General features: G+C 37.6%; 1 protein-coding gene across 1 annotated transcript in view; it reads left to right on the top strand.

Annotated features, from left to right (window-relative positions):
- LOC149008229 (putative envelope ADP,ATP carrier protein, chloroplastic) overlaps window positions 1-25907 on the top strand; it is a 35678-nt gene continuing 9771 nt past the window's right edge. The window contains exons 1-8 of the mRNA XM_089165769.1: window positions 1-419; window positions 823-879; window positions 1403-1465; window positions 1548-1604; window positions 1711-1794; window positions 2415-2483; window positions 2562-2674; window positions 2786-2955. Of these exons, the coding sequence (XP_089021895.1) occupies window positions 66-419; window positions 823-879; window positions 1403-1465; window positions 1548-1604; window positions 1711-1794; window positions 2415-2483; window positions 2562-2674; window positions 2786-2955 (967 nt within the window). The 5' untranslated portion in view covers window positions 1-65. The remainder of the gene's footprint in view (window positions 420-822; window positions 880-1402; window positions 1466-1547; window positions 1605-1710; window positions 1795-2414; window positions 2484-2561; window positions 2675-2785; window positions 2956-25907) is intronic.

The raw sequence follows: 25907 nt of genomic DNA, 5'->3' as shown, positions 1-25907 counted from the left end.
GTCCGTTGTCTTCAACAACCCCGTTGCCTTATCTTCTTGTTTGATTTCTTGGAACAAAGGGTTTGATGCTTTCGATTTCGAACGAGAAGATGAAACAAGAAGTGGTTTTCGTCTGCCGAAAGATTCCTGGCATAGAATGCTCCGAGAATTCTCAACAATGGATGGAGAGGTTGAACACTGAAAGTGGTAGTGCTGGTGGTGGTGGTGGTGGTGTTGGTGCTGCTTTTGCATGTGTTTCTATGGTGGAGAAGGGAGATAAGAATCAATTTATGCCTTCAAAAGAGCAATTTTTGAAACACCCTTTGGCCTTGCTTGCTTTAGTACCCAAAGACGCAGCTCTCTTTGCTGCAGGAGCCGTTGCTGGCGCTGCTGCGAAGACTGTTACAGCCCCTCTCGATCGAGTCAAGCTGCTAATGCAGGTATCAATTCCAAGAGTTCTAATGTTTTCTGCACTGTTAGTTCTGTTAGCTTTTGCTGGTTGAGAATATTTCGATTCCGTCATTTATCAAGGTTTCCGTGACTAATTGGTTTATTTTGTCACTTTCCTTTGTACTCTAAATTTAAAGCGTCTGTATTTCTTTGTATGCGTAATAGATTTATTATCGTATATTGATTTGGTTCTTACTGGAACTGATTTACTAGTCATTTTGTCAAAGAGAGTTTGCTTCTGATGCTAGATTGTAATTTTTTATATTTCAAACCAATGGGAACATTTCCCCTTCGTTCCTTTTATTGAAGCGACGTTTGGAAACCTTAAACCTCTTCTTGGATTCAATTACAAAATGTTTTTAAGTGACTTGCGTTGCATTTATCTATTTGCAGACTCATGGGTTGCGGGCTGGGCAAGAAATGACTAAGAAAGGAATAGGTTTCGTTGAGGTGAGCTACACTTATGAACTTGCATTGTTTATGTTATTTGTTATGGTTTTGTCATTTCTAGACTTTTTGAATTGTGATATGAGTATTCTCAAACCTGAACCTGAAAGTGGTTTTATCCGCTCCAGTCACATTATTAAAAAAAAAAGGCTCTGAATTAGATTTAAGATACATCTGTTTTGTTCTCACAAAAAGGTGTTTTTCAGTTAAGGCTGAAAGAATTTAATCAACTGAAGTATTTAGGAAAAAATCTGCCTGAGGCATGGCTTCCACTTTTAAATCTTACCTTAGGCTCCCATGTTTAGCTCATTTTGATCTTTTAACCAATTACCCTTGTTGTGGTTCAACTGAGATCCATCATTTTAATCATTCATGTGATATTTGTGGCTATTTCTAAACATCCTAGGTAGTTTACATTCTAAATTTGTCTGACTAGAGTAGTTGGTGTGTGTTTGAGATGGCAGGGTCCTCTCCTATTTAGAGCATCTTCATATTCAGTAACAATCTCTCGTTGAATTTGAATTAGGCCATGACGTTAATAGGAAAGGAGGAGGGGATTAAAGGGTACTGGAAAGGCAACCTTCCTCAGGTATTTTACATTCTCCGCTTCCTTAATATCAGGAATGTGTAGCTGTTTTGATTTTAGCGTTTCATTTCTTGAATAATTTCAGGTGATACGCATCATACCCTACAGTGCAGTGCAGCTTTTTGCTTATGAAATGTACAAGGTAATAGTCCAAATCATCTTCCTTAGAGTAACTTAATAGGGCATGCTATGAATTGAGAATGAGTATTGTCCAAGATATTGATTTATCTATGTCATTTGTATTATAGAAACTTTTTAAAGGAGAAAACACGGAGCTCTCTATTATTGGAAGACTTGCAGCAGGGGCTTGTGCTGGGATGACTTCTACTTTTGTGAGTGCCAAGAAAATTTTCTATTTGATTGTTATTCCTCCCTTTTGTTACCTGTCACAGTGTATGCCTTCAGGCCATGATTAGTTCAAGTAATTGTCAGTCTTAGAGGAATGTCACAATTGTGATCAGAAGTCATTTGATGGATCCTTTTTGGTAGATATCGCAGTTCTAGTTAAGGAAGCATTACTTATCCTGATTTAAGTAAAGTCTGAATCTTCTGTGCTCTTTAAGGTAGTCAAGTTTTACACGGAATGACTTGATGAGGAGCCCCCAGTTGGATGGTTGCAGTGATTGTTTACTAGATTGCCTTTCCCGTTGCCTAGGAATTCATTGGTGGGATCAGTTGATGGTGGTTTTCATCTGTCTGCACACTTATCATTTGTCATTCTTCTCCACTTAAAAAGTGTGCAAGACTTGTTTTCTCAACATTCTTTGAAACTTTCTGCATGTCTATTGCCTCTTTTACTTTTCTTAAATCCATGGGTACCTGACCTGTAGACATTTGCAGGTGGTTGGGTCTGACAGTGTATGTTTGGCTTTGTTAGTTTTGCATGGTCTGAGCGTGTATGTTTATTTTTGTTAGTTTAGCTCTAAAGGTTCTTATCTCATTCTTTTTGTAGGTGACATATCCTTTGGATGTCCTGAGGTTAAGGTTAGCTGTTGAACCTGGGTACAAAACAATGTCTGAGGTAAGTTTTGTTTAAATGATGCATGACATATGAAGAACCTTTAATGTGAAATTAATGGGCTTCAGTGAACATTTTCAGGTTGCATTAAACATGTTAAGAGATGAAGGAATTGCCTCCTTTTATAATGGTCTTGGACCTTCTCTTATTGGAATAGCTCCTTATATTGCTGTGAACTTTTGCATTTTTGACTTGTGAGCTTACTCTTTTGGTGATGTCTTATTTTGACCCGAGTTCTGTTTGTGGAAAATTCATTAAAATGAAAATTTTGTAACTTAAAAGAATCACCCGTTGGTGTTTTCCAGGGTGAAAAAATCATTGCCTGAGGAGTTTCAGAAAAGAGCGGAATCATCTCTTATAACAGGACTGGTGTCAGCAACTTTTGCAACACTTATGTGTTACCCTCTGGACACAGTAAGAAGACAGATGCAAATGAAGGGGACGCCATACAGGACTGTCTTGGATGCCTTTCCAGGTAAAAACATGGTCATAGTTGCTAGTGACATGATTAGCATCTCTTGAAGTATCAGTCCTGTGCTTGCTAATGTATCTAGAAAGGTAACTGATACACTGCAGAGATACTATGGAAGGAGAAACCCCTATTCTGACATTTTGACAATGAGCATAAGGTTATGACCCTTAACATATTGATACCTGGTTGTTATGTGGAGGCTAAAGCAGTCTAGTGATCACATTTTTCTTTGTCATCCAGTTTCAATCAAAATAGTTGTGAATAAGTTTAGTCTAGAGGTTACTGAACAATCTTCTTATTGTTGAATACTTTTCACATTTTATCCTGTTAAATTTATTTTGGTACAAGTCAGTTGATTACAGAAATATAGATTATCATTATTTTAAAGTGCCGTCCACTTATTTTCTTTTTCTAGATGTGTTTTAAATATCCTGAACCATTAATTTTGCTATCAACTCCTCACCCTCACCCTCCAGGGATAAAAACTACTGTTCACTTTTGGAAAGTGGTTGTTAACCTCTTCTAATCTATGAGAAACTTCCATCCAATTCTAGAATGTTTTATCTTCTATGATCTAGAAGCCATGCTCTTGGTGTTATCATCAACATCATTTTCCTTCCATTGGGTCACTCTCTTGTTCCGTTATGCTTTTTGCATTGATTCCAGCCTGGTTTCGACCATATGTTCAGGATTGAACATTTTGTGGAACTGCAAGATTTTGATCAAAACTTGAAAGGTTCCAACTGCTGGTTTTGAAGCTCCAATGGATAAATTAGTTACCAAAACTTCTACCAAACCCTGTTGTAAGCCTTTTGAACATAATGCAAACCTAGGATTAAATAAAATAAAATAAGAAAAGGCCAAATAGTTGTTTGGACTTGGATTCCTGATTGATATGCTTTAGGGGAATGGATAAACATGAAGCTCAAAAATTTTGTTCTTATCAAATGTTATACATTGTTGATTACAAAGACAACAGAGTAATTTGATTAAAAAAATAAAAAAAGTACAAACCCTGACGTTTTCTGGGCAGTTTCCCGACTGGGAATTGAAACTAGTCAAACCATATGAAAACTTGAAAAATGGAAGATTTTGATTAAAATGATGTAGATCCTAGCTCAAGCTGTATGGCAAGAAATGTAGTTGAGTAGTTAAGAAGAATATGGCTGGTTCACTTTTGAACCATTCCCTTGGGCCATAGTGCCAATTGGTTGCCTAGCTGGGCTTCTAGAAGAGCCATATCACTGTTCACGTTATTGTCATGTAAACAATGTCGCAGCCTATTTTGTCTTACTTTGCAAGCACTTTTTGAGGATCTGTGGGGCCCATGATTTTGGGAAGAATGGTGACTGATTTGAATTTATTTACTTTCTAAGTCTTTAGTTTCTGTTTTAGTATTCGCGTAGTTTCTAATTTTTTGTTCTAATGAGTTTCTACTTTTGTTATTGTTGAGAATATATCTGGCTAGCAAAGTCTAGTAGTTCCTATATTTTATGTAAGTTGGAGAGCAAGTATTAGCACTCTATAAATATGTAATAGGCTGTTCTCAGCCTATAAATTATAGAAACTGATTAATGAAACTTTTGGTTGAGTTTATTCTTTTGTTTCTTGAGTGATAAGAAGGGGAAGGACCTTGCTGTTGAGAGCTTGACACCTAGAGCTGAAGGAGCCTTGCTGTTTAGGAGCCTTGCTGTTTCGGACCCTAAACTGATTAATTTTGTCCTTCATGCTATTTCTTTGTTTGTGGGTTATATGGGGCTTAGTCATTCGTGACCTGAGCTTCACATGACAAAACCAAGCATTTGCACAAAAGGCAATGACCAAAACATAATGAAAAACATTCATGAAACTGTGAAAGTTTGGCCAAACTATCATTAAACTCAGGCAAATTGCACCTGATTTTATTTCGACCATAATTTCAAACATTCATCTAGGCAATAGGGGTAGATGAGGGTCCACAAGGATACTGATTGGTGAAAGGATGAGGCAAAAGAGGCAATTTGCACTATATATGAACCCAAAACAACAAAAAAGATAACCAGCTGATGAACACATTTATGTGTGAAATCGTAGGGCATAAAGCATGCATGAGCTACCTTGGGTTTTATGTTGTTTTTGCAGATTTTAGGACTTTTTAAGATTTAAGCAAATATTTGGAGTTTTGGGTGTAAACATGCAATTTTACACGTCAAGTGGTTCATTCAAATTCTCAAGTGCGAAAATGGGCCTGATTTGGAGCATGATGGGCTAGAGATGTGATTATGGCCCAACTTCAAAATATTTTAGAGATAAAGAAGCAAATTTTGATCTACGGTTGAGATTAGAAAATATCAATCAAATCTACAAAGATATTATTGAGAGAGTCCTAATGGAGAGAAAGAGTCCTTGCATGCTTCAATATTTTATTTCCTATTTGGGACTTAATCAAAGAAGGAAAAAGAGGAAAAAGAATCCTATTCAAAGAAGGAAGAGGGAAAAATCCCATTTTTGAGTGTCTCTGTCCAGTTTCGATCAAGCCCTTCATCGAATGGTCATCCGGTGTCCGATTAAGCTGAATTTTGGAGGAGAGCTTCATGACTTCTTCCTCAAATCCAACGGTGTAATTGTGCATTGGATCTAAGTCAGTCTGATTAGTACTCCAAAATCCTCCTTGGTTGAGTCAGATAGGAACTCTGAGTTTGATTCAAATTCTGTCAAGAATCATATCCCATGTAAACTCTATAAAAGGAGAGCATACTCTAGCAAGGGAGAACATGTTTAAGAGCTTAGGAGCAGCACGCTTTCTTTTCTCTTTAGTTTATTTAGGCTTTCTCTAGTTTTATTTGATTGCTTTTGTGAGATTCTAATTTCTAGATTGAATGTTTAGGTTTAATTTTTTTATGTAATGCAATTTCAAGTTCAAGTTTCAAGTTTGAGGATTCATTTTTCTCTGGGTCTAACAATTGCAGATCTAGATCATTCTAGATCTGGTTGTTAGGGTTGGTTGAGATTCCAATCGTTCGTTCAAGTTTTTTTTTTTATTATTTGAAGTTCAAAGATGTAAGTAGGTAACCTTCTTCAATAATCTTCTCTCCCCCCTCCATTGCCGCTTCTATCTACCCCTCCATATTCTTAATTTAGGATTTAATTTTAGCATTTATTTATTATTCTCCCTTCCCCCTGGGTCCTTGATCAAAGATGCCTACAGTCGTGCCTCTCTTTGGTTAAGGTTCCCTTTTCCTTTTATTGCTTTGTTATTTACTTTCTGCAATTTTTTTCTCACAATTATTTATTGTTCTCCTTTCCCCTGGGTCCGCGTGTGCCTCTCTTTGGTGCCTTTCTTTTTATTGCTTTGTTATTTCCTTTCTGCATTTTATTTAGGCGTTGGTTATATTTGTATTATCTTTAGTCTCAATTTGATCGCATTAGATGTATGGATTAGGACTGCTCGTTTAGTTTAATTAATTAGTTAACAAATTTGAATCATTGCACTCTCGCATTATCATTAAGAGGTTAAATTCTAAAGTGGCATATCTCCTTGAGATCGATCTGTTAGCTACACGATATCAAGCGCTTGCGGTTATTTTTATTTTGCAAACACCAGCTACCGCCCCAACCCACAAAAAGGAAAAACATTGGTAATATTTCAAGTGGATTACACATTTTTTTGGTGTATAAAACGGATCAAATTAGCGAAGAAGAATCCTAAGGGAGTGCCAAATGACATAACATGTTACTACTTAATGTGTTTGTCTCAAGAAGGAAGAAAAAAGGGGGATTGATGCCCTAGAATTATATGGTGGAACATGGGATATGAAAATGCAGATTTTGCTGGCTAGGCATTGTGGAGAACATGTGATACAGATAAGTCACTTAGAGAGTTTATCTTAACAGAAAGGAGCCTTAGGATGGGTTATATAGATGTATTGAATGTAGGCTGTAAATGGATAACCAAGATTTGCTTCTGAATTCACATTCGTATCCATTTACGGTTGTCTAAATCTTTCCAGTTACTAATAAGATGCAGATGTGGTAACACCACTTTCTGACTGCTTATTACTTGACCAATTAAGTTATCCGATTATGTTACTTTGTTGGATTTATTTTCTTGTTTTTATAAATTTTTAACTTAAGCTATGTCAATTTTTTTCTACATTTTCTATTCCAAAAGGACTAAAAAGTAGAAAAAAAGGAAGTTGATAAATTCTTAAATTTTATACCTATTCCTCACAAATAAGATGGTAAAGTTATCAAGGGGGTAGTTGAAAAATGGTATTCAGTCTATATTCACACCCATTTCGAAGAATTTTTCTGTATAGAAAAAAAAACCATTCGAATATCATTCGAATCCGACTAAAGCCTTCTGAAAACCGATAGGATACTATCCAAAACTGTCCCAATATAATAGGATGTGATCTGTAATTGGCCTATCTAACAAGCCTAGGATATGGGAAGAAGTGAGGAAAAACTGAATTTACTTCATCAGCTTGGTTAGAGTCTGCTTTTGAGTTTATTTTCCTCATTATTTCACCTTCCTAGTTAGGTTAGGTTAGGTTACTTCATTAGTTAAAGTTTGAGTTATTTCTTTCATTTTTAGTGTCTAAAGTTATTTTCTGGTCTTATTATATAAGATTGTAAAGGGGTTCAGCATCGTTGTACATGAATTTGATTAATGAATTATTGGCTAGAGCCTTTGTGAAAATCCTGAGATAGGTTAGGTGAGAAAACTCGATGCAGTACAAAACATGAAAAAGAGAGGCCAAACACTGTTCCATCTTACCGTTTACATGAAAAGTGTCACATTCCATTATTTTGCCTTCACGGAAATGCGGAATATTAAGAGAAGACCCTGTGGGCTGAAAAGCATATCATGTTAGAACTTATTTAGAAGTGTAGTACCAGTTTTGATTATATGTGAGGGATATAAGAGTTTAATTGGTTTCTTCCTTTGCCATAGGCATAGTTTATTTACTTCTTTCTATCTTTTGGCTATATATTTAAGAAATGTGGGCATGCTATGTTTACAATTCTTAGTTTGGGTTCTATTTTCCAGTCAAGTCAGTTTCTATATTGATTGTAACTTGAGGAGCAAGTTTGGCCTTCTATTAATGTGTCACGGCCCTCATCCTTAGAGGCTTCCCACGATTTATCAAGTTGAAGAGAAAACTGCTTTGTGCAAAGATGTTCTCCTTATCCCTTTCCTCTCCTCCTTCCTTGTTTGATATTCCTTGTTGTGTTGCTGCAATCATCCACTTTTGAAGCCTGGAGTTGCTGTCCTACCAAGCGTTAACTGCTTTGATCACTATCAAAAGGAGGATTGAACAAAACTTTGTAGATTTCTCTCCACCTGTCACTATATGGTCCAGCTTTTCTTTGGAGTCTGATATCTGCTGTCGCAGGCCTTTGGAGGCTTTAATCGGTCTCCCAGGAAGGCCACCCTGTCCTAACTCCAACTCATAATTTTGGCTGGAGTTTTTTGCAGACAAAATCAGACCTCCCCTTCTGGATCTTGTCAAGGCTGATATTTGGTCCGGCTTACCATGTAGTGCAACCTCAGTGCTGGTTTGCATGATGTTCCATCACCTTCTAATTTAGAGTTACCTTTGTATCTTAGTTTTTTATTTTTTTATTTTTTGGTGTTAACCTTGGTTTTTGTTTACCAGAATTGGCTGAAATTTGGAGTATATCATCCCTTCACCTCTATCACTACTTGACCTAAGTGTGATATTATTCTACGGGCTGGCTTGATCCTTATCTCAAACAAACAACAATGAAAACCATAACCGTATCCCAACTAAGTTGGTTTGGCTAGAGTGATCCTTATCTCCTTGGTTACTTATTCAAATTTATTGTTATTTCAATGTTCTACTGCAACCCATCATCATTCCCTACTGTGGAATGTTTATCAGCTGAGCATTTTCTACTTTTGACTTTGGGTGAGATGCCCATTCCCTTCCATCAGCACTTGATTCCAAACCCTAGTTTTACTCAAATTGAGTTCAATAGTGCTGAAAAGTTCTGGGATTTCTGTCAACTGATTGTCGCATTGATTTCTTGAAGATTTTTACATCAAGACCATTGCTGCCTGGGTATGTCTCCATCAAGTTGAGAACCGAATCAGCAGAATAACCCTACCATTGGTTTTCAAAGAAGTTAGGGTTCCAAAGCCCAAAGGTATCTGCTTTGAAGGATACTATTATTTACTTGTTTTTGTTTACTTGTGGTTACTGGTTAGCAATTTGAGATCATTTAGTCTCCTCCGAATTTGACATCCATTGTATTCTTTATTATTCTACTGGAGGTTAGACCCACTCTAGTTATAGTTTTAGATTGGTTGGTATTAGAGAAATGGAGGAAAGTGCAAGGCAAGCTTCCAGTCAAGCTCCTAATACGTTTTACTTGATGTTTAGCAAATATCTATGAAGAACGTTTCCATGGATTGGGAGATCAAAAAGCTGACAGAGGAATCAATGTGAGGGTGACAATCCACTTGATTCTTAGCCCTTGACCACCTCGATGTGAAACATGAAGAAATATTTCAGGCTTTCAGCAGCCATTCATGATGACTTTGAAGATGATGAAGAATACTATGGCTACCACAATACTGAGGCGAAAGGCATAAAGTGAAGTTTTATGTCAGGGAATATAATGGGAAGCACGATTCCATTGCTCTCCGTGATTGGTGAATTGCTCCAGATGATTAGTTGAAATGGTTTCAATTATTTGAGGATTGAAAGATGCAACTAATAAGTGCCAGACTCATTGGATGAGCCAAAATATTGGTGGCAAGCTCATGATTGGAGATTAACTTACTGTTGCATGGAACCTAACACATGGGAGTCCATGAAAGATATTCTCAAAAAAACGTATCTACCTCTTTTTTAGCATAGACTTCTCAATGATCAGCTCAACACTATCCGCCTACACCAAGCATTAATAAAAAAAAATCCAACAGCCATTTGTGATGACTTTCAAGACAACAAAGATGACAATTTACATCATGGCTACCACTACACTGAAATGACGTGCGTAAGGTGAAGTTTGATTTCAAGGAGTATGATGAGATGCACAGTCCCATTGCTTTCCATTATTGGTTGAATGCTCTAGATGAGAGTTTGAATTGGTTTAAATTATATGAGGATCAAACGATGCAGGTAGTCAATACTAAACTCATTTGAGGAGCTAAAGGTTGGTGGCGACAGCTGCGACACATGATGGGAGATTTTCTGTTCCATGGAACCAACCACATGGGATGCCATGACATCTTGAAGAAGAGTATCTCTGTTCTTCAAGCCATAGGCATCTCAATGATCAGCTCAACATTATCCTACACCTAGGATGAATAAATATTCCTACATCCCTTCATGATGACTTTGAAGATGATGAAGGATATACAGCTACCGTGACACTAAAATGACAAGCATAATGTGAAGTTTGATATAGAGGAACATATTGTGAAACATGTTCTACATCGCTTTCCGTGATTGGTTGAATGCTCTAAATGATTATTAACATGGTTTCCATTATTTGAGGATTGAAAGATGCAACTAGTCAGTACCAAACCCATTGAGGGAACCAAAGTTTGGTGACAAGCACATGATGGGAGATTTACTCTCCATTACATGGAAGTCTGGAACCAACCTCATGGGATGCCATGACTGATATTCTAAAAGAAAAGTATCTGCCTTCTTCATCCTTAAGTGCCCCAATGCAAGAAGACTTTTCTAACATGACAACAGGTCTTTGGGAGCTTGCTGATATTAATACTAATTTCTATTATACGAATGTCACGCATGTTACAATACTCAGAAGATGAATCAGATGTAGAAGAAATTGAAGTCGACAAAAGCAACAGGCAAATTGATTTGCATGGTTTGATCAAAGTTAGAATTGAAGAATTATTTGACTGTCAGATTTTGGTTGTCAAAGCCCATGTGAAAGATTCCCAATGAAGAGACATCATTGGATAAAGACTATAAGCCGATTGACCCTAAGATGCTTTGGCTCGTCTCCACATTAAAGTCAGTGTTTGTAGATGCCAATGATATGGTACTGATACTGTCACGATTTTTTCTCATCACTGAGAGTGTTGATGCATTATCAGATGGGTTCAATCGGTTCCAGTCCAACCCAGAAAGTCAGTCAATGGAGTTTGGCCCAACAAGAGATGGATTTAAATAAGTATTTTATTTCAGTTTTAATTTGTACTCTTGTATTTGTTTTAGTACTTCTATGTGAGAGGTTTTAGACTTCTGAGAGTTAGCACTCCCTCCTCAGTTTGTGCTCTTCTAATTTTTCTAGTCTTCCCTCCATCTGCCCACAATAGCAGCACATATCAGCACTCTCGATAGGTGTGTTGACAGTTGAAGGATAGCTAGTAGATTCAATGATTCGCTATGTCAGACTGACTATAATGGTGAAGATGAGCTACTCATATCCCCTCTAAAATTGAGATTGGGGGCTGATATTAGAGACAAGGGGTATAGTCCAGATTATCAATTTAAATGATTGTTGAGAAGGCTATGGACGTTGAACATCTGCTCAATGCTGCTCCATGAAGATTCACTCCATAGCCAGGTGATGGTCACTATGCAAAATTTTGCCTACAAAGAGGCAATGCAAAGTTAGTGACCAATATGAGTCCAATCCAGAGACGATGGCATGTGAACCACAACTTGGAGATGAATGAGCTTTTTATGCTACCCTTGAAGTAGAAAACCAAAAACATGGTAGATGATAACAATGGCATCTGTGAGCTTACTGTTGAAGTTCCTGGAATTTCTATCATCAAGGAAGAGTCGGCTCTTAATGTTTCAAATGTTGAGCTTGCATTAAAGAATTTGAAGTATGTAAAGTTGAGGCAATGGATAATGTGGAACTGGTTCTATAGTTGATAAGCTGGTTGTAGAAAATATTGATAAGATATTGAGCAATAAAAAAGAACTTAAAGAGTTCCTATTTGAAGTAGAGAAGATTGAAGACACAACTGGAGAAAGACCACATGGACATTGTTGTTTTCGACATTGTGCACATTGAGTTTGTCATGCCACCAGAGTTCTTTGCATAGAAGAAATTTCGACCGAAATTGTTGAAATTTCGGTCAAAATGTCTGCATTTTTAAAAAACAAAACAAAATTCCAATTATTTCGGAAAAGTGTCAAATTTCGATCGAAATTTTGGAGATTTCGACAATTTTGACCAAAATTTCGACATTTTAGCATTCCAACTTGTTTTTCCTCAGTTTTTGTTGATTTCTATCCCATTTTCACCTAATTTCCACTACTCTTTGCCTTCAAACACCACTTGTTGGTCATTTTTTTGCCTCCAAACACCTCCTAAGACACAACAGCTACAAAGGAAACTCTAGCAACAATAGAATGTGAAGCATGAGCCACACCCAACAGTTCCAAACTTCCCCTTTTTTTATTTTTGTTTTGTTCATGCCTTAAATGATCTTGTATTGCCTTGAAATTAATATATGTTTAGCCTAGGACTATGATCTATGATTGAGTTTTGTTAAACTTATCTTTTTATTATTTGCTATCATTTTTTCATTTTTTTATTTTAATATATTTTCTAAAATTATGTATTTTTATTTTATGTATGTATGATATATAGGCTTCAGCTTAATATATTTGAGACACCATCACTTGATCTAGTTGGTCATTTTATTTTGTTGACTTGTTGTATATGTAACTATTCTACCAAACAATTTATGTATGTTGTTGATTCTATGCATGTATGCAATACAATTTGCACTTGTCGGAACCAGTCATTTGTTTGTATACTTGAATGATAAATTTTTAATGTTTTTTTTTTTACAAAATACTAGTTCCATTGTGTTTATTATGCTTGAAATAGGTAGTATGCAAGAATCCAAATCATTTTGAGTCCATATGAGGCCTGAAATTGAAGTTCCAATTTTTAGAAGTGTCCAGTTTCGATCAAAATTTCGATCAAACGTCGAAATTTCGGCCTTTTGCAAGATTGAAATTCCTGTTTCGGTCGAATTTTCTTCCTTGGTTCTTTGTTCAAATTTTTTTGAGTCTAATTGAGGTTGTTTAGGTGATCTCAATCAACCATAGGTCCAATGCTGCTATTGGTTATTCTTGTTGTAAACTGAGAATATTGCACTCGAAAGATAATATCATTCATTCACGCTAATAGGGTACTTATAGATTTACAACTCATAGCTTAGAACTAATCGAGAGAAGAAATAGGAGTACAAAATAGTTTAGGATGAAAGACATAAAAGTCCTAAAAGGATAGAGAGGCAAGTCCTAATTCGATTAGGACTCTCCAAATTACTTGCATTGGTTCAAGTCCCTCATGACACTCCTTGTCAAGTTAGGGCATGAATATGACACATGCCAACTTGGTCAAGATGGGATGAAACACCCATTTGTTTAGTAGAATTCGTAGAATACAATTGAAGTGTGTATGAAGGGTTGTATTTATTAAACACATGTAGATATAGCTATCTGCATATTTCCTCTTTTATCGCAGTTCTACTCGGAACAACACAGGTCGTGCTATATTATAATTTCTATTTTATATTCAATATAATATATTCATATTGAATTCAATAAAAATTTAAGCACACTAATTAATATTTATATATAGATAAGATACCTGGTTAGGTATTTGTGTAACAATTTCTGTTCTAGGGTATACGTATACACATAATTGTGGTTATAATTGAAATAGAAGAAGGATTTCTTATTGAAAAGAATGGATAAATACATTTCATTTTCTTTTTGGTGAAGACATTTGCTACTTGATTGTTAGACTTCACAAATGGCATACAGATGATAGCACTTTCAAGCTTTTCTTTTATAAATTGCTTGTCAATCTCCACATGCTTTGTCCTATCCTGCTATATTGGGTAATAGACAATGCTTATGGCAACTTTGTTGTCACGATAGAGCATCATGGGAAGGGGAGCTGGTACCCCTAGATTTTTAAGAAGACTACGTAACCATAACCACTCACAAATCCCTTGAGCATGAAATTATGCTTCAGCACTAGATCTTGCAACAACATTCTGCTTCTTGGTTTGCCAAGTAACCAAATTTCTACCTATGAAGGTACAGTACCCCGATGTGGACTTTCAATCATGTGAGCTTCCTCAATTTGAATTAGTATAAGCTTCAACTTGAAGATGATCACATGGGGATAGGAGAACACCTTTGCCAGGAGTAGATTTCAAATAGTGAAGAATTTGGAACACATCAGACATATGATTGGAATGCGGATCATGTATGAATTGACTTGCAATACCAATAGTAGCAACACTGTTAGCTTATGTATAAGATAAGTAGATTAGTTTTTCCACTAGTCGCTGATACCGGCCTTTATTAATAGGTTCTCGTTTTTCCTCTAGTTTGGTCCCAACTTTTAGAGGAGTATCACTTGAATGACAGCCTAGGAGGCTTGTTTCATATAATAAGTCTAAGACATACTTTCTTTTTTATAAAAATATACCTTTAGCTGAATGAGAAACGTTAATCCCTAGAAAGCACCTCAGTTCTCCTTTATTTTTTATTTCAGATTCCTGAGTCAAAAATTTCTTTAATTTGAGTATTTCTTTGTCGTCATTACTTGTCACAACTATATCATCAACATCGACAAATAAGGATGATTACTTTAGGTCTTGTTCTATTGATGAAAAGTGTGTGATCAACTTTGCTTTGTTTGTACTCGACTAACAACATTGCTTTATGGAACCTATCGAACCAAGCTGAGGGAGATTGTTTTAACCCATTCAATGCTTATCAAAGTCAGCAAATTTTTGTGTTTTTTCATTAGAGAAGCCAAGAAGAAATTTCGTGTAGACTTCTTCTTCTAGTTCTCCAAGTAAGAAGGCATTCTTCACATCTAACTGCTAAAAATCCCATCTCAGGTTGACGACACATGCAAGTAATACTCTGACTATGTTTCGTGCTATAAGAGGTGCAAAGTTCTCCTGATAATCGATCCAAAAGGTTTGGGTGAATCCCTTGGCTAAGAACCTGGCTTTATATGGGTCAACAGATCATCATTGTTCTACTTCACTACAAACACCCATCTGCAACCAGCATGTCTCTTGCTTGGAAGAAGAGCTACAAGCTCTCAAGTCCCGTTTTTGTTGAAAGAAACGATTGTGGTGAATGGCTTATTGATCCATGATCTAAAGCCCTCTATTTATAATTAAGTGGAAAGTAGACTATTACAAAGAATAGAATTTTACATGAATGCAAACTCTAATTTAACTCCTATACAAACTCTTATTAGACTCCTAATAGAATCCAACAGTTTTTGTCAAGTGCTTTCATTTCTTCGAAATTGCTGCCTTCCACTTAGGATTTGCATAAACCTCTTGCCACTTTTCTAAAGGCTATAGGTAGTTCAAGAGAAGGATCCTTATCGGGAGGACGTGAAGTAGGTGGAGATCCAGGATCTGGTGCTGGCAAGATTATTGTAATGGTAAGGGTACTTTGAGAATGGTCTCTTGCCATCATGTCTGTAAGGTATCCTTAGGAGCCTATGGCTTCCCCTCACTATATATATATATATATGTTTAGTGGTTCTGTTGGTGGTGTTGATGGTTGTTATTGTTGTTCCATCTCATATTCTTTTGGTTATTGTTCCATGTCATTTTCAATTGTGGAGAAAATGTCTAGGTCGGTCGACACATATTCTCTAGAAGTATTCTCCCCCTAAAGAGGTGTTGGGGGTATAGTAGGAACATCCATGGAATCAAAATGCTTATGGGATGGAGGATGATAACAGCGGTAGCCTTTTTGTCAAGGAGAGTAACCTGCGAAGATACATTTGATATTTTGTGGATCAAGCTTGACAGGACAGTGATGATTGCTAACATAGCAGTGACAACCAAAATACCGTTGGAGGTACTAAAAAAGGGTTCTTTCCAAGGAAGACAGCTCTAGAGGATTGGAAATCAAGAATGTGAGAGGGCATCCAGTTGATTAGATAGGCGGTGGTCAGAACACATCACTTCAATATTGGGATGGAACATTACATTAAAGCATGAGCGACTTCTAACAATTGCCCATTTTTTTTCTTTCCGCCATGCCATTCTGAGCTTGGGTATCAACATAGCTGGTCTAATGGAGAGTACCATAATCTGCTATATGTGCTCGAAAAGTATGCTCCAAATATTCTTTGCCATTCTCAGTGCGAAGTGCTCTTATCTTGCTATCAAACTGAGTCTGTATCATTTTGTGGAATACTTAGAAGCATTGGGAGACTTCACTCTTATGTCGCATTAGATACACTCAAGTGACATGCGTGTGACAGTTAATGAACGTTACAACCACTAGAAGCCAGAAATAGAAGTACGAGTAGGGCTCCATCTATTAGAATGAACTAAATCAAAGGGATGGTCACCTTTTTTATCAGATGGTGAACAAGTAGTGTGTTTGGTTAGCATAAATACACGCTTCACAAATATTTGTCTTTATTATAGTGCTTAACGAAATTGGGAAAAAGGGAAAACAAGGTTTTAGCTGGAGGATGACCAAGCCTTTGATGGAGATGGTGAATATTTGAGGAGCAGAGTGAATTTGTGGTGTTGGTAAAGAGGTTGCAGCAGTAGGAGCCGTATTGTTGAGTAAGTGGAGGCCATTCTATACCTTACTATGTCTAATCATCTTCTCTATCATAAGATTTAAACAACACAACAGGGAGGAAAAAAAGTAACTCTGCAGTTTAAATCCTTAGCAAGACTTCTAATAGATAAGAGATTAGTAGAAAATGAAGGAATGCACGAAGCAGAAGACAGTGTTAAGGTGGAAAAGCAGTGTATGGTCCCTTTCTCAAAGATGGAAGAGAGGGATTGATTTGCCACACAGATTGCATCTTTTCCTGACAAAGGGGTGTATTGATGGAACTGAGTGGGTGCAATGTCTTGCGAACGATAGCTCCATAATCTATAACCCAGGGGATAGATACAGTTAAATCACAAAAGGGTAGGGTAGAATTACCTGCGTGGGCTTTATAAAGAAGTAGCAGAGGTTGTCGTAGATGTAATGGTAGTGGGGGAAACTTGTACTAACCGACGGAGAGCTTGTAGTTCCTCATTGGAGAGTCTTGAGAACATGTCAGTTCCAGTGGAAGTTGTAGAGTTAGTTTCAGTTTGATTGGCCTAAGTCTTTCCCATGTTCTTTCCATGACAAGCTTTTCTTTTTACTTCAAATTTTACGGGCATCCTGAGCAATTTTCAACACTTAACCTTTTGTAACCACACTTTCTCACAATGTTCTCAATTAATAACTTCTTTGGTGCCTCTTTAGTATTACCAGTTTGACTTAGAAGCGTTGGCCGGGTCTGTGGTTGTAGTTGATTCTGATGTAGTTATCTTTTTCCCAACTTCAGTGTAGCTAACCCTATTGACTATTTGGGGAACAATTAGGGTAGAGCTGCAACCCTAAGTAGATTGTAATGGGATAACAACTGTTAGGGTACAACAGGAAAAATAAAACTTAAGGTCAGCTGTAAGGTTTGGTCTCCAAAGGGAAGATTCCCAAGGAAAGGGTGGATCTTCATGTATAAAGAAGACCAATTTTTGCACAAGCCTGATAAGAGATTTAACTAGCTATTGTCCAATAGGGACCAATTGGACCAATACGATGAGCAAGGTCACAACCAAAGCTGCCAAAAATTCTACTGAAGAAGCAGAAGTGATGGAAACCAGGTCTAGGGTTAGGGGTATTTTAGTAATTTCACTAGACTTGGGGTTTGCCCAGGAATTTCTAGCAAAAGGGGGAAGGTTTTAGGGTTTCTAGGATAGCTTAGGGCCTGCTGAGACTAAATCCATATCTGAATTCTATTGTAATCAGAATTCCAGATTTTGAAATTCGAGTTCAATAGTCAAACTAGAGTTTGGATGGATTTGGCTAGGGTGGAAATATGCTAGTCCTTGCGGTGCTGTCCTTTCAACTAGAATGGGATTTGATTGAACAGAACTTAACAAAGTCAGATTTCTGGGATTTTAAGATTCTTGCAGAATACCAAGGTAGAAGATGAAGTGCAGGTTTTCTAGACTGAGGGAGGTAGGACTGAATTGAGGGAGATAGCAGTAGGGTTTGGTCCTAGGGTTCCGTGTGATCCTAATGGAGGTGAAAGGGGTTTGGGACAAGGCTGGGAATCAGGGTTTCCTAGGGGGTGTAGGACGTGGCTGCCATGAGGAAGAGGGGGAAAGGGTTTCCAATCGCTAGATGATTGCTTGAAGGTTGAAGAAGCTTGCTGGAGTTGGAGAACTTGAATGCTAAAGCTTGAAGAACGCAAATATTAAACAACCGCAGGATCCCCTCCAGAGGAACCTGCCACACCTTGGCAATAGACAGTCAAATTTTATATTACATTGCATGAATGGGCTATTTATAGCCTTAGAATGAAAAGACTCTAATTGGGGTGTAGGGAATCCCTAAGAGATGAGGATCCCAACTCTAGACCAAAACACTCAAAACGAAATCAAATTACTGCAAGGCCACAACCCTAGGATTGGAATCTTACTAACACAATTTAAGTTATCTTTAAAAGCATATGCTAATTAAGATAACTTAGGACTAAAGCAACAACTTTAATTCAAAATAGAACTTGCAAAACTAAACAAACTCCTAAGAGATAAGAACCCCCTTGGATAAGGAATCTTATGTTATCCAAAACTAACTTATCATGGACTTATAATCTTTGTAACTCAAAATTTATTGACCCTAATAAAAAAAAAAATTAGATTCATTACCCTTGGATCTAGGGAATTCAATCTAGACACATAATGAGCCCTAAAAGGCCTGAAAAATGACCAAAATGTCCTTGAGTGGGATTCGGCCAGCTTTGGATTGGCCTTCTTTGGTCTGAGTTTTGCGCCCAATTATGGGGGTCACCCGTGTTCACACCAAGAGGTGTCACTACCTTCATTGAACAAAATTCTTTTTCCTTTTTTTTTTTTGGTTTTGAAAAAGTAACAGATGACGTCACCACCCACGTTGTATATTTGTTTTTTCTTTGATGATGAGGGATGATGTTTGACAACCAAATAGAATTCTTTACTTTTTCTTGGTTTTGAAAAAGTAACATATGATGTCACCGCCTTTAACTTGATGTGAACACAAGGACCCCTGGCCAAAAACTCAGGTGGGGCCCGAAGGATGGTTTCAAGAAACCAACCTAAGCCGGCCGAACTCCTTTAGGGGGCTATTTTGGGCAATTTAGCCTTATTTTTATTTTGGGATTAATTCTAGAATTTTTCAGAATTTTATTTGAGTCGAATTTTGCAGTTTGAATTGAGTTTGGTCTTGTTTGGAGAGTTTTATTTGGAGCTTAAGTTGTTTTTGAATGATTCCTAAGTGAGTGAAAATTAGTTACTTAAGATAAGAATCCTTATCTTATTTGTTAGGAGATGTTTTATCATTAAGAGTCCAGTCCAAGATGTAATTGGATCCTTATTTGTTTAGGAGTTTCAAGTTGAGTCAGAGTCTTTTATTTTCAGGCTGTAAATAGCGTCTTTATGTTATGTTATGTTATTGGCAGTCTGGATTATTGAATAAAAAGTTATCGAGTAAGGACCCGGGTTTCTGATTCGAAGGGGCCTTGGCGGGTTTTGAATAAGTTCTTCGATATTCAGCTTCTTCCTTCGAGTTTCTTCAAGATCAAGCAATCTCCCATCAATGGCAGTCAGTTCTTCAAGCCTGCAAGCCATGTCCTGGGATTCCAGCAAGAAGTCCAGCCACTTGTTTCGTCCAGATCCTGTAAACAAGAAACATCAAGAAAATCCCAAGAATCTCCAAGAACCTACTGTCCCATTCCTGCAGTCCAAGAAAACCCCTACCCTCCCATCACGAGCCCCTGCCCCACCTTGGCAGCAGCCAAGAAACCATCCCCACCCTTGCGGCAACACCTAGGCCCCTCCCCACCCTTCCTTTGGCTTACAGCAGATCTGAAACAGAAAATAATAAAGAAAAAGAAAGAAAAGAAGGAAAAGAGAAGAAAGATTGCCCAACACCTTCAAATCGTTGGATTGTTTCCCTAATTTTCCCCATTCCAATGGAGATAGAAATAATCCAATTTTACCTTCCCTTCCCTTTCCCTATAATTATCCCTAAACCCCTTGACACCCCAACCGTAGGTTTTACCTTTCCTAGTTTACCTATTATTATTTTGGCTATCCTACTTCCTAGTAAACTATCCCATCTTGGGTTTTGACCAAACCCTAACTTTCCCTTTTCTCCAAAGCCCTTTCTACATAATTTTGTATTGATCCATGGACATCCCTTAAACCATCCAAAATTATTTAGTTTCTTTCTACCTACACTAGGTAATCCATAATTTTTTCTACCTTTAATTGCTGGAATTTCTTGGGAAAACCCTAAGTTTAGGCAAATCAATAAAATACCCCTAACCCTAGTTATATCACAACCTCTTTTGCAGATTCTTTTTTATTTTTATGAAACCTAAAGGAGAAGCAGATAAATAAAAGGTTTTAGATTTATTTGCTTTGAGTCTGATTGCGGGAAAAATATAATGAATATTGCTGGAGTTCACCTAATAATCGACTGTATCCGACTGATGAAAACAACAATCAAGCCGCCCTCATCTTTGCTTCTCTATCAGTCAGCTGTAGACCCTAATAGCTCGACAAGACTTTGTTTTTGTAGCTCATGCGTCAGAGGATACATCGACCCAAAAAACAACTGACTGCCCTGGAAAAATCAAACCAAGACATACGAAGGGCTTAAAGGACTGACATCAAGCGTGTTTGTTGCGGTCGAAGGTCTTCGTTGACTAGTTGGATTGCACCCATGGTTTTTTTTTTCGTTCCTCCTCTAATAATAACAACAACAACAACGATAAGCCTTGTCCCAACTAAATGGGATCGGCTACATGGATTCTTGCTCTCTAATCAGTTCTGTTCGAGGCTATGCTAGATACAAGGCCTAAGCTATACATATCCTTTCTCACCACTTCTCCTAAGGTTATCTTAGGTCTACCCCTAGCTCTTCTAGTCCTTCAATATGAATTATATCACTTCTCCGTATAGGAGCATTTATAGGTCTCCGTTGAACGTGGCCGTGCCACCTCAAACGACTTTCTCGAAGCTTATCACTTATGGGAGCAACTCCCAGACCAGCTTTAATATAATCATTTCTTATTTTATCTATCCTAGTTTTGCCACTCATCCATCTTAGCATCCTCATTTCTGTTACGCTGAGTTTATCTATATGATTCTTTTTAACAGCCCAACACTCTGCACCGTACATCATAGCTGGTCGAACAACGGTCCTATAAAATTTTCCTTTAAGCTTTAATGGAATACGCCGATCACATAAGACCCCAATGATGCAGAATTAAAGACATATTTAAGAAAGAAGAAGCCCATTTGATCAAGCCCATCAAAGGCCTAAAGCTATCACCTGAATCAGCCCATGGCTTTTATGGGCTAGGACTATTTTAGTGGGTTAAAGTTAGCTCACATAAGTTGAACTTTATAATCTAGACCTAAGCCCAAGTCTAGTTTTTGAAAAATCAATAAAAGGGGCTATGGTTTGAAAATAAAAGAAATCATTGTTAAAGGAGTTTTCCTTTGTCAAGAGTTAGGTAGTAGTTGAGTTATTAATAGGTAAATGGTGTTAGCTAGTGGTTGAATGTTATCATTAATGTTTATGTCTCTTTAGAATGCTATATAAAGAGACTTATGTAAAAGGTGAAGATACAACTCATACATTGAAATCAAATTGCTTTGTTAGCATTCCTTCTCTATGCAGACTCCTTGTGTTTGATCAAGGTAGGTTGGTGTTCGATCCAATCGATCCACCTTGTGGTGTGAAGTCCGGGTGTTACATTTTTATTCTCAATTCCTTCATAGTGTCCTTTCAATTTCTTTATCATAGTTCTGCCCATGTTTGAAGATCTATTCAGTCCGTATTGTTATGTTATTATCCTTATAATACCACTCTAGTTTCAGCCCTCTTTCACATTTAAATTCTGTTTCATCTTAAGTCCTTCAAATCTGAACTTTATTCCCTGTGAAAAGTTCTATCTGGCTATTGTTTTGATCAATCAAATACAATATTACATTATTTGGTATTAGAGCCATGACAGGGAGTGAAATTTTGGATTGGATACTGACCTTATGGCAACAATGATGGGGATGTTGCAACAATTGAGCAACCAAATCACTGCAAGCCACAAACAAGTGGAAGAGAGGTTCTCAGCAATGGAGGCTAGAGTTGTTGCCTCTACTCATGCTCCACACCCTCCACTTGGTGAGGATTCTAAGCCAACTCACTTTATAGCCAACTCTCCTACCCGGATGAATACAAGGAGAGGGCCCCAAAGGATTTCAGTTGTGCTACCAACCCTCGAAGAGCACGTACGGAGTTATTTCACTGGAGAACAACCTACATTCAATAAGCATGTTGGTGACTCTCAAAAGGTAAAGCTTGAACACCAGGAGTTCATTCACGCTAGCCATAACACAGGGCTGGTATTGGCTCTTGTTACGAAAGAAGTTACCCCTCAACCTAAGGTGACATTCCCTCCACCCATCAAAGAGTTACATTCTGATTTTTTTGATTTGGTTCTTGATGAGTTGCCTAATGAGCTACCTCCTATGTGCGGTATTCAACATGCCATTGATTTGGTACCGGGTTCGGTGTTACCAAACCTTCCGGTTTGTTGCCTTAGCTCAACAGAGCACAATGAACTCAAAAGATAGGTGAATGAGTTGCTAAATAAAGGATTTATTCAGGAGAGTTAAGTCCATGTGTTGTACTAGCATTATTGACTCCAAAGAAGGATGGCTCATGGCGCATGTGTGTGGACAGTAGAGCAGTCAACAATATTATAGTCAAGTATAGGTTTCCTATACCGCGGCTTGATGACATGTTAGACATGCTATCTGGGGCTAAGATCTTTTCTAAATTGGGCCTTAGAAGTGGTTATTATTGTTAGAAAAGGGCAATTTAGGAAGGGATTGATCCATCGAGAGTAAGTACTTTGCACTAACTCTCGATAGGAAAGAGTGGTAGGAATTAAGAGTTTTATACCAATTGAAATAGGTTTATGCTTTTCTATATAGAATAGACTTGTAAATTAGCCTATAAATAGAAAAGTTACTTTGAGGAGTGCTCACAAGAAAGATAAGCCTCCACAACTAAATCGTGGCTTCCATCCTCTCCTCTCCCTCATTCCTCACCTTATTCTTTCTCAAAATAACATGGTATCAGGGCTGTAGGTCCTCTTATTCCTTTCGATTCTATAGAAGAAAGGAAAGAAACTGTACTTGGAGAAGAAGCAATCGAAGCTGGTTTTTTTATTATTTATTTATTATTATTTTTTATTCAGTTTTGAATCTGTCTAGTGTGGCTGCTATCGGTTCTGCTTCATAGGAGAAGAAGCAATCGATTGTGTTGAGACTTTGAGACTTCGAGAAAGAGTGAGAGAGATCGATCGTGGTTCCTTTCAATTCTGCTTCTTAGGAGAAGAAGCAATCGATTGTGTTGAGACTTCGAGACTTTGACTTCGAGAAAGAGTGAGAGAGATCGATTGTCTTAAAAGTGAGAGAGATTGATCGTGTTGAAAGACCTGCGATCAGCTTTCGGGTTTGGTTTTGAGTTTTGGTGGTTTTAAGGAGAGATTGATTGTGTTGAAAGACCTGAGATAAATTTTCTGCTTTGGTTTGGTTTTAAGTTAGTTCAAGTGGTCCAAGTTGGTTTATTTATGTTTATAAGATTAATCTGAATCTGGGATTAATCTGGGAATAATTCTGATTTTGATTTTTGATTTTTGATTTTTGATTTTTGATTCTGATTTCTGGGATTTGATTTTAAAATTGTTTGATATGGGAGAAACTTCAAGTAAAAATACTATGACTGAAATTATTTCTTCATCCTCTCATCGGTTAACTGAGAAGAAATTGGAGGGTGGATCAAATTTCCACCAATGGAGGGCTATAGTTAAAATTGTTCTTACTGGACGGGGACAGATAGATCATTTGACTAAGATTGTACCCATAGATGATGATACTTGGGCAATTGTTGATGCACGAATACTTGGGCAGATGTTTAATTCCTTGGCCGATAATATTATAAATTTGGTGAATCACTTACAAACTGTGAAGGAATTATGGGAGTATTTGAATGTGTTGTATTCTGGTCAGAATAATCTGGCTAGAATCTACGAATTGTCCCAGGAATTTTATCGAGTAGATAGAAAAGGTAGAGATATTACCCAATATTTTGCAGATTTTAAAAGAATGTATGAAGAACTTAACTCTATTCTGCCTATCTCCTCTGATGTCAAAACTATGCAAAATCAAAGAGAGCAATTAGCTGTTATGGGTTTCTTGGGAGGTCTTGGAAAGGAGTTTGAGGCAGTTAGAGCACAGATTCTTGGTAGTGATCATGTACCCACGTTAGCTGACACATTTTCAAGAGTTCTTCGTGTTGCAAGGGAGAGTACCAATAACTCTACAGAAAATTCAGCTTTGGCAACAGTTTCTCGAGGCACTTATGGTGGACAGAATATAGGACGAACTCGAGGAAATAATACTGGAAAATATCCAGGGTCACACGACTCTATTGACAGTCCAGGACAAGTTAAGACTTATCATCATTGTGGTCGTCCAGGACATATTCAACGATACTGTTGGAAGCTTCATGGAAAGCCCCCACACATGGCGAATGCAATTATCACTTCTGAATTAGTGTCTACAACTACTAAAGTTCATCCTGAGGGTAAGACTGTAAAGATGACTGAGGAAGATTATATTCGTTTCACTCAGTTTTAGGCCACTCAACCACAATCAGCCACTGCCACCCTTGTTCAGACAGGTAATGCTATTGCTTGCCTTTTAACCACATCTCGCCCATGGATTATTGATCCAGGAGCTTCTGATCATATGACCGGGGCTACAGGTATATTTTCCTCTTTTGTTCCTTCCCCTCTACCTGTGCCAGACATCACCAAAGTGTACATGCGCCGGTAAAAACCATCAGCTCCCCCTGTGCACCTACGGTCTCTACCTCTATGCCGACTTCTTCTGTTGATCCTGCGGACGTTCCTGCCAAATCTGACCTTGATATTCCCATTGCTCTTCGGAAGGGTACTCGTTCTTGTGTTCAGTATCCCATCTCTAACTTTATTTCATATTCTAATTTATCACCTGGGTTCTCTACTGCTTTATCTACTATCGGGAATTATCCTATTCCTAAGAATGTTCTTGAAGCCTTGTCTAATCCTGAGTGGGTCAGTGCAATGAACGAAGAATTACAAGCCTTAGAAGACAATCAAACTTGGGATCTTGTGCCTTTACCCTTAGGAAAGACAGCTATTGGTTGTAGGTGGATATTCACTGTGAAAGTTAATCCTGATTGTTCGTTAGCTCGCCTGAAAGCTCGTCTCGTTGCCAAGGGCTATGCTCAAGTTTATGGCATAGATTATGTTGATACTTTTTCACCTGTTGCCAAGCTTACTTCCATCCGTATTTTAATCTCTCTTGCCGCTACATACAAGTGGCCCTTGTTTCAGTTGGATGTGAAGAATGCCTTCCTTCATGGAGATCTACATGAAGAAGTGTATATGGAGCAACCACCTGAGTTTGTTGCTCAGGGGGAGAAGAATAAGGTTTGTCGCCTCCGCAAATCATTATATGGTCTCAAGCAGTCACCTCGAGCATGGTTTGGACGATTCACTACTGTTGTAATAGAATTTGGGATGACTCGTTGTGAAAGTGATCACTCTGTATTCTTTAAAAACTCGATGCGGGCAAGATCTTTCTTGTAGTTTATGTTGATGATATTGTCATTACGGGAGATGACACTTCGAGAATTGATAGGTTAAAGACCTACTTACAAGAGAAATTTCAGACCAAAGACTTGGGCAAGTTAAAGTATTTTTTAGGAGTTGAAGTTGCCCAATCAACAAAGGGCATCTTCTTATCTCAACGAAAGTATGTATTGGATTTGCTTTCGAAA

Source organism: Hakea prostrata, chromosome 8 (genome assembly GCF_041222555.1).
Source record: "Hakea prostrata isolate BN-2017 chromosome 8, UWA_Hpros_2, whole genome shotgun sequence".
NCBI classification, from domain to species: domain Eukaryota; kingdom Viridiplantae; phylum Streptophyta; class Magnoliopsida; order Proteales; family Proteaceae; genus Hakea; species Hakea prostrata.
This window is presented reverse-complemented; position numbering and strand designations above follow the sequence as displayed.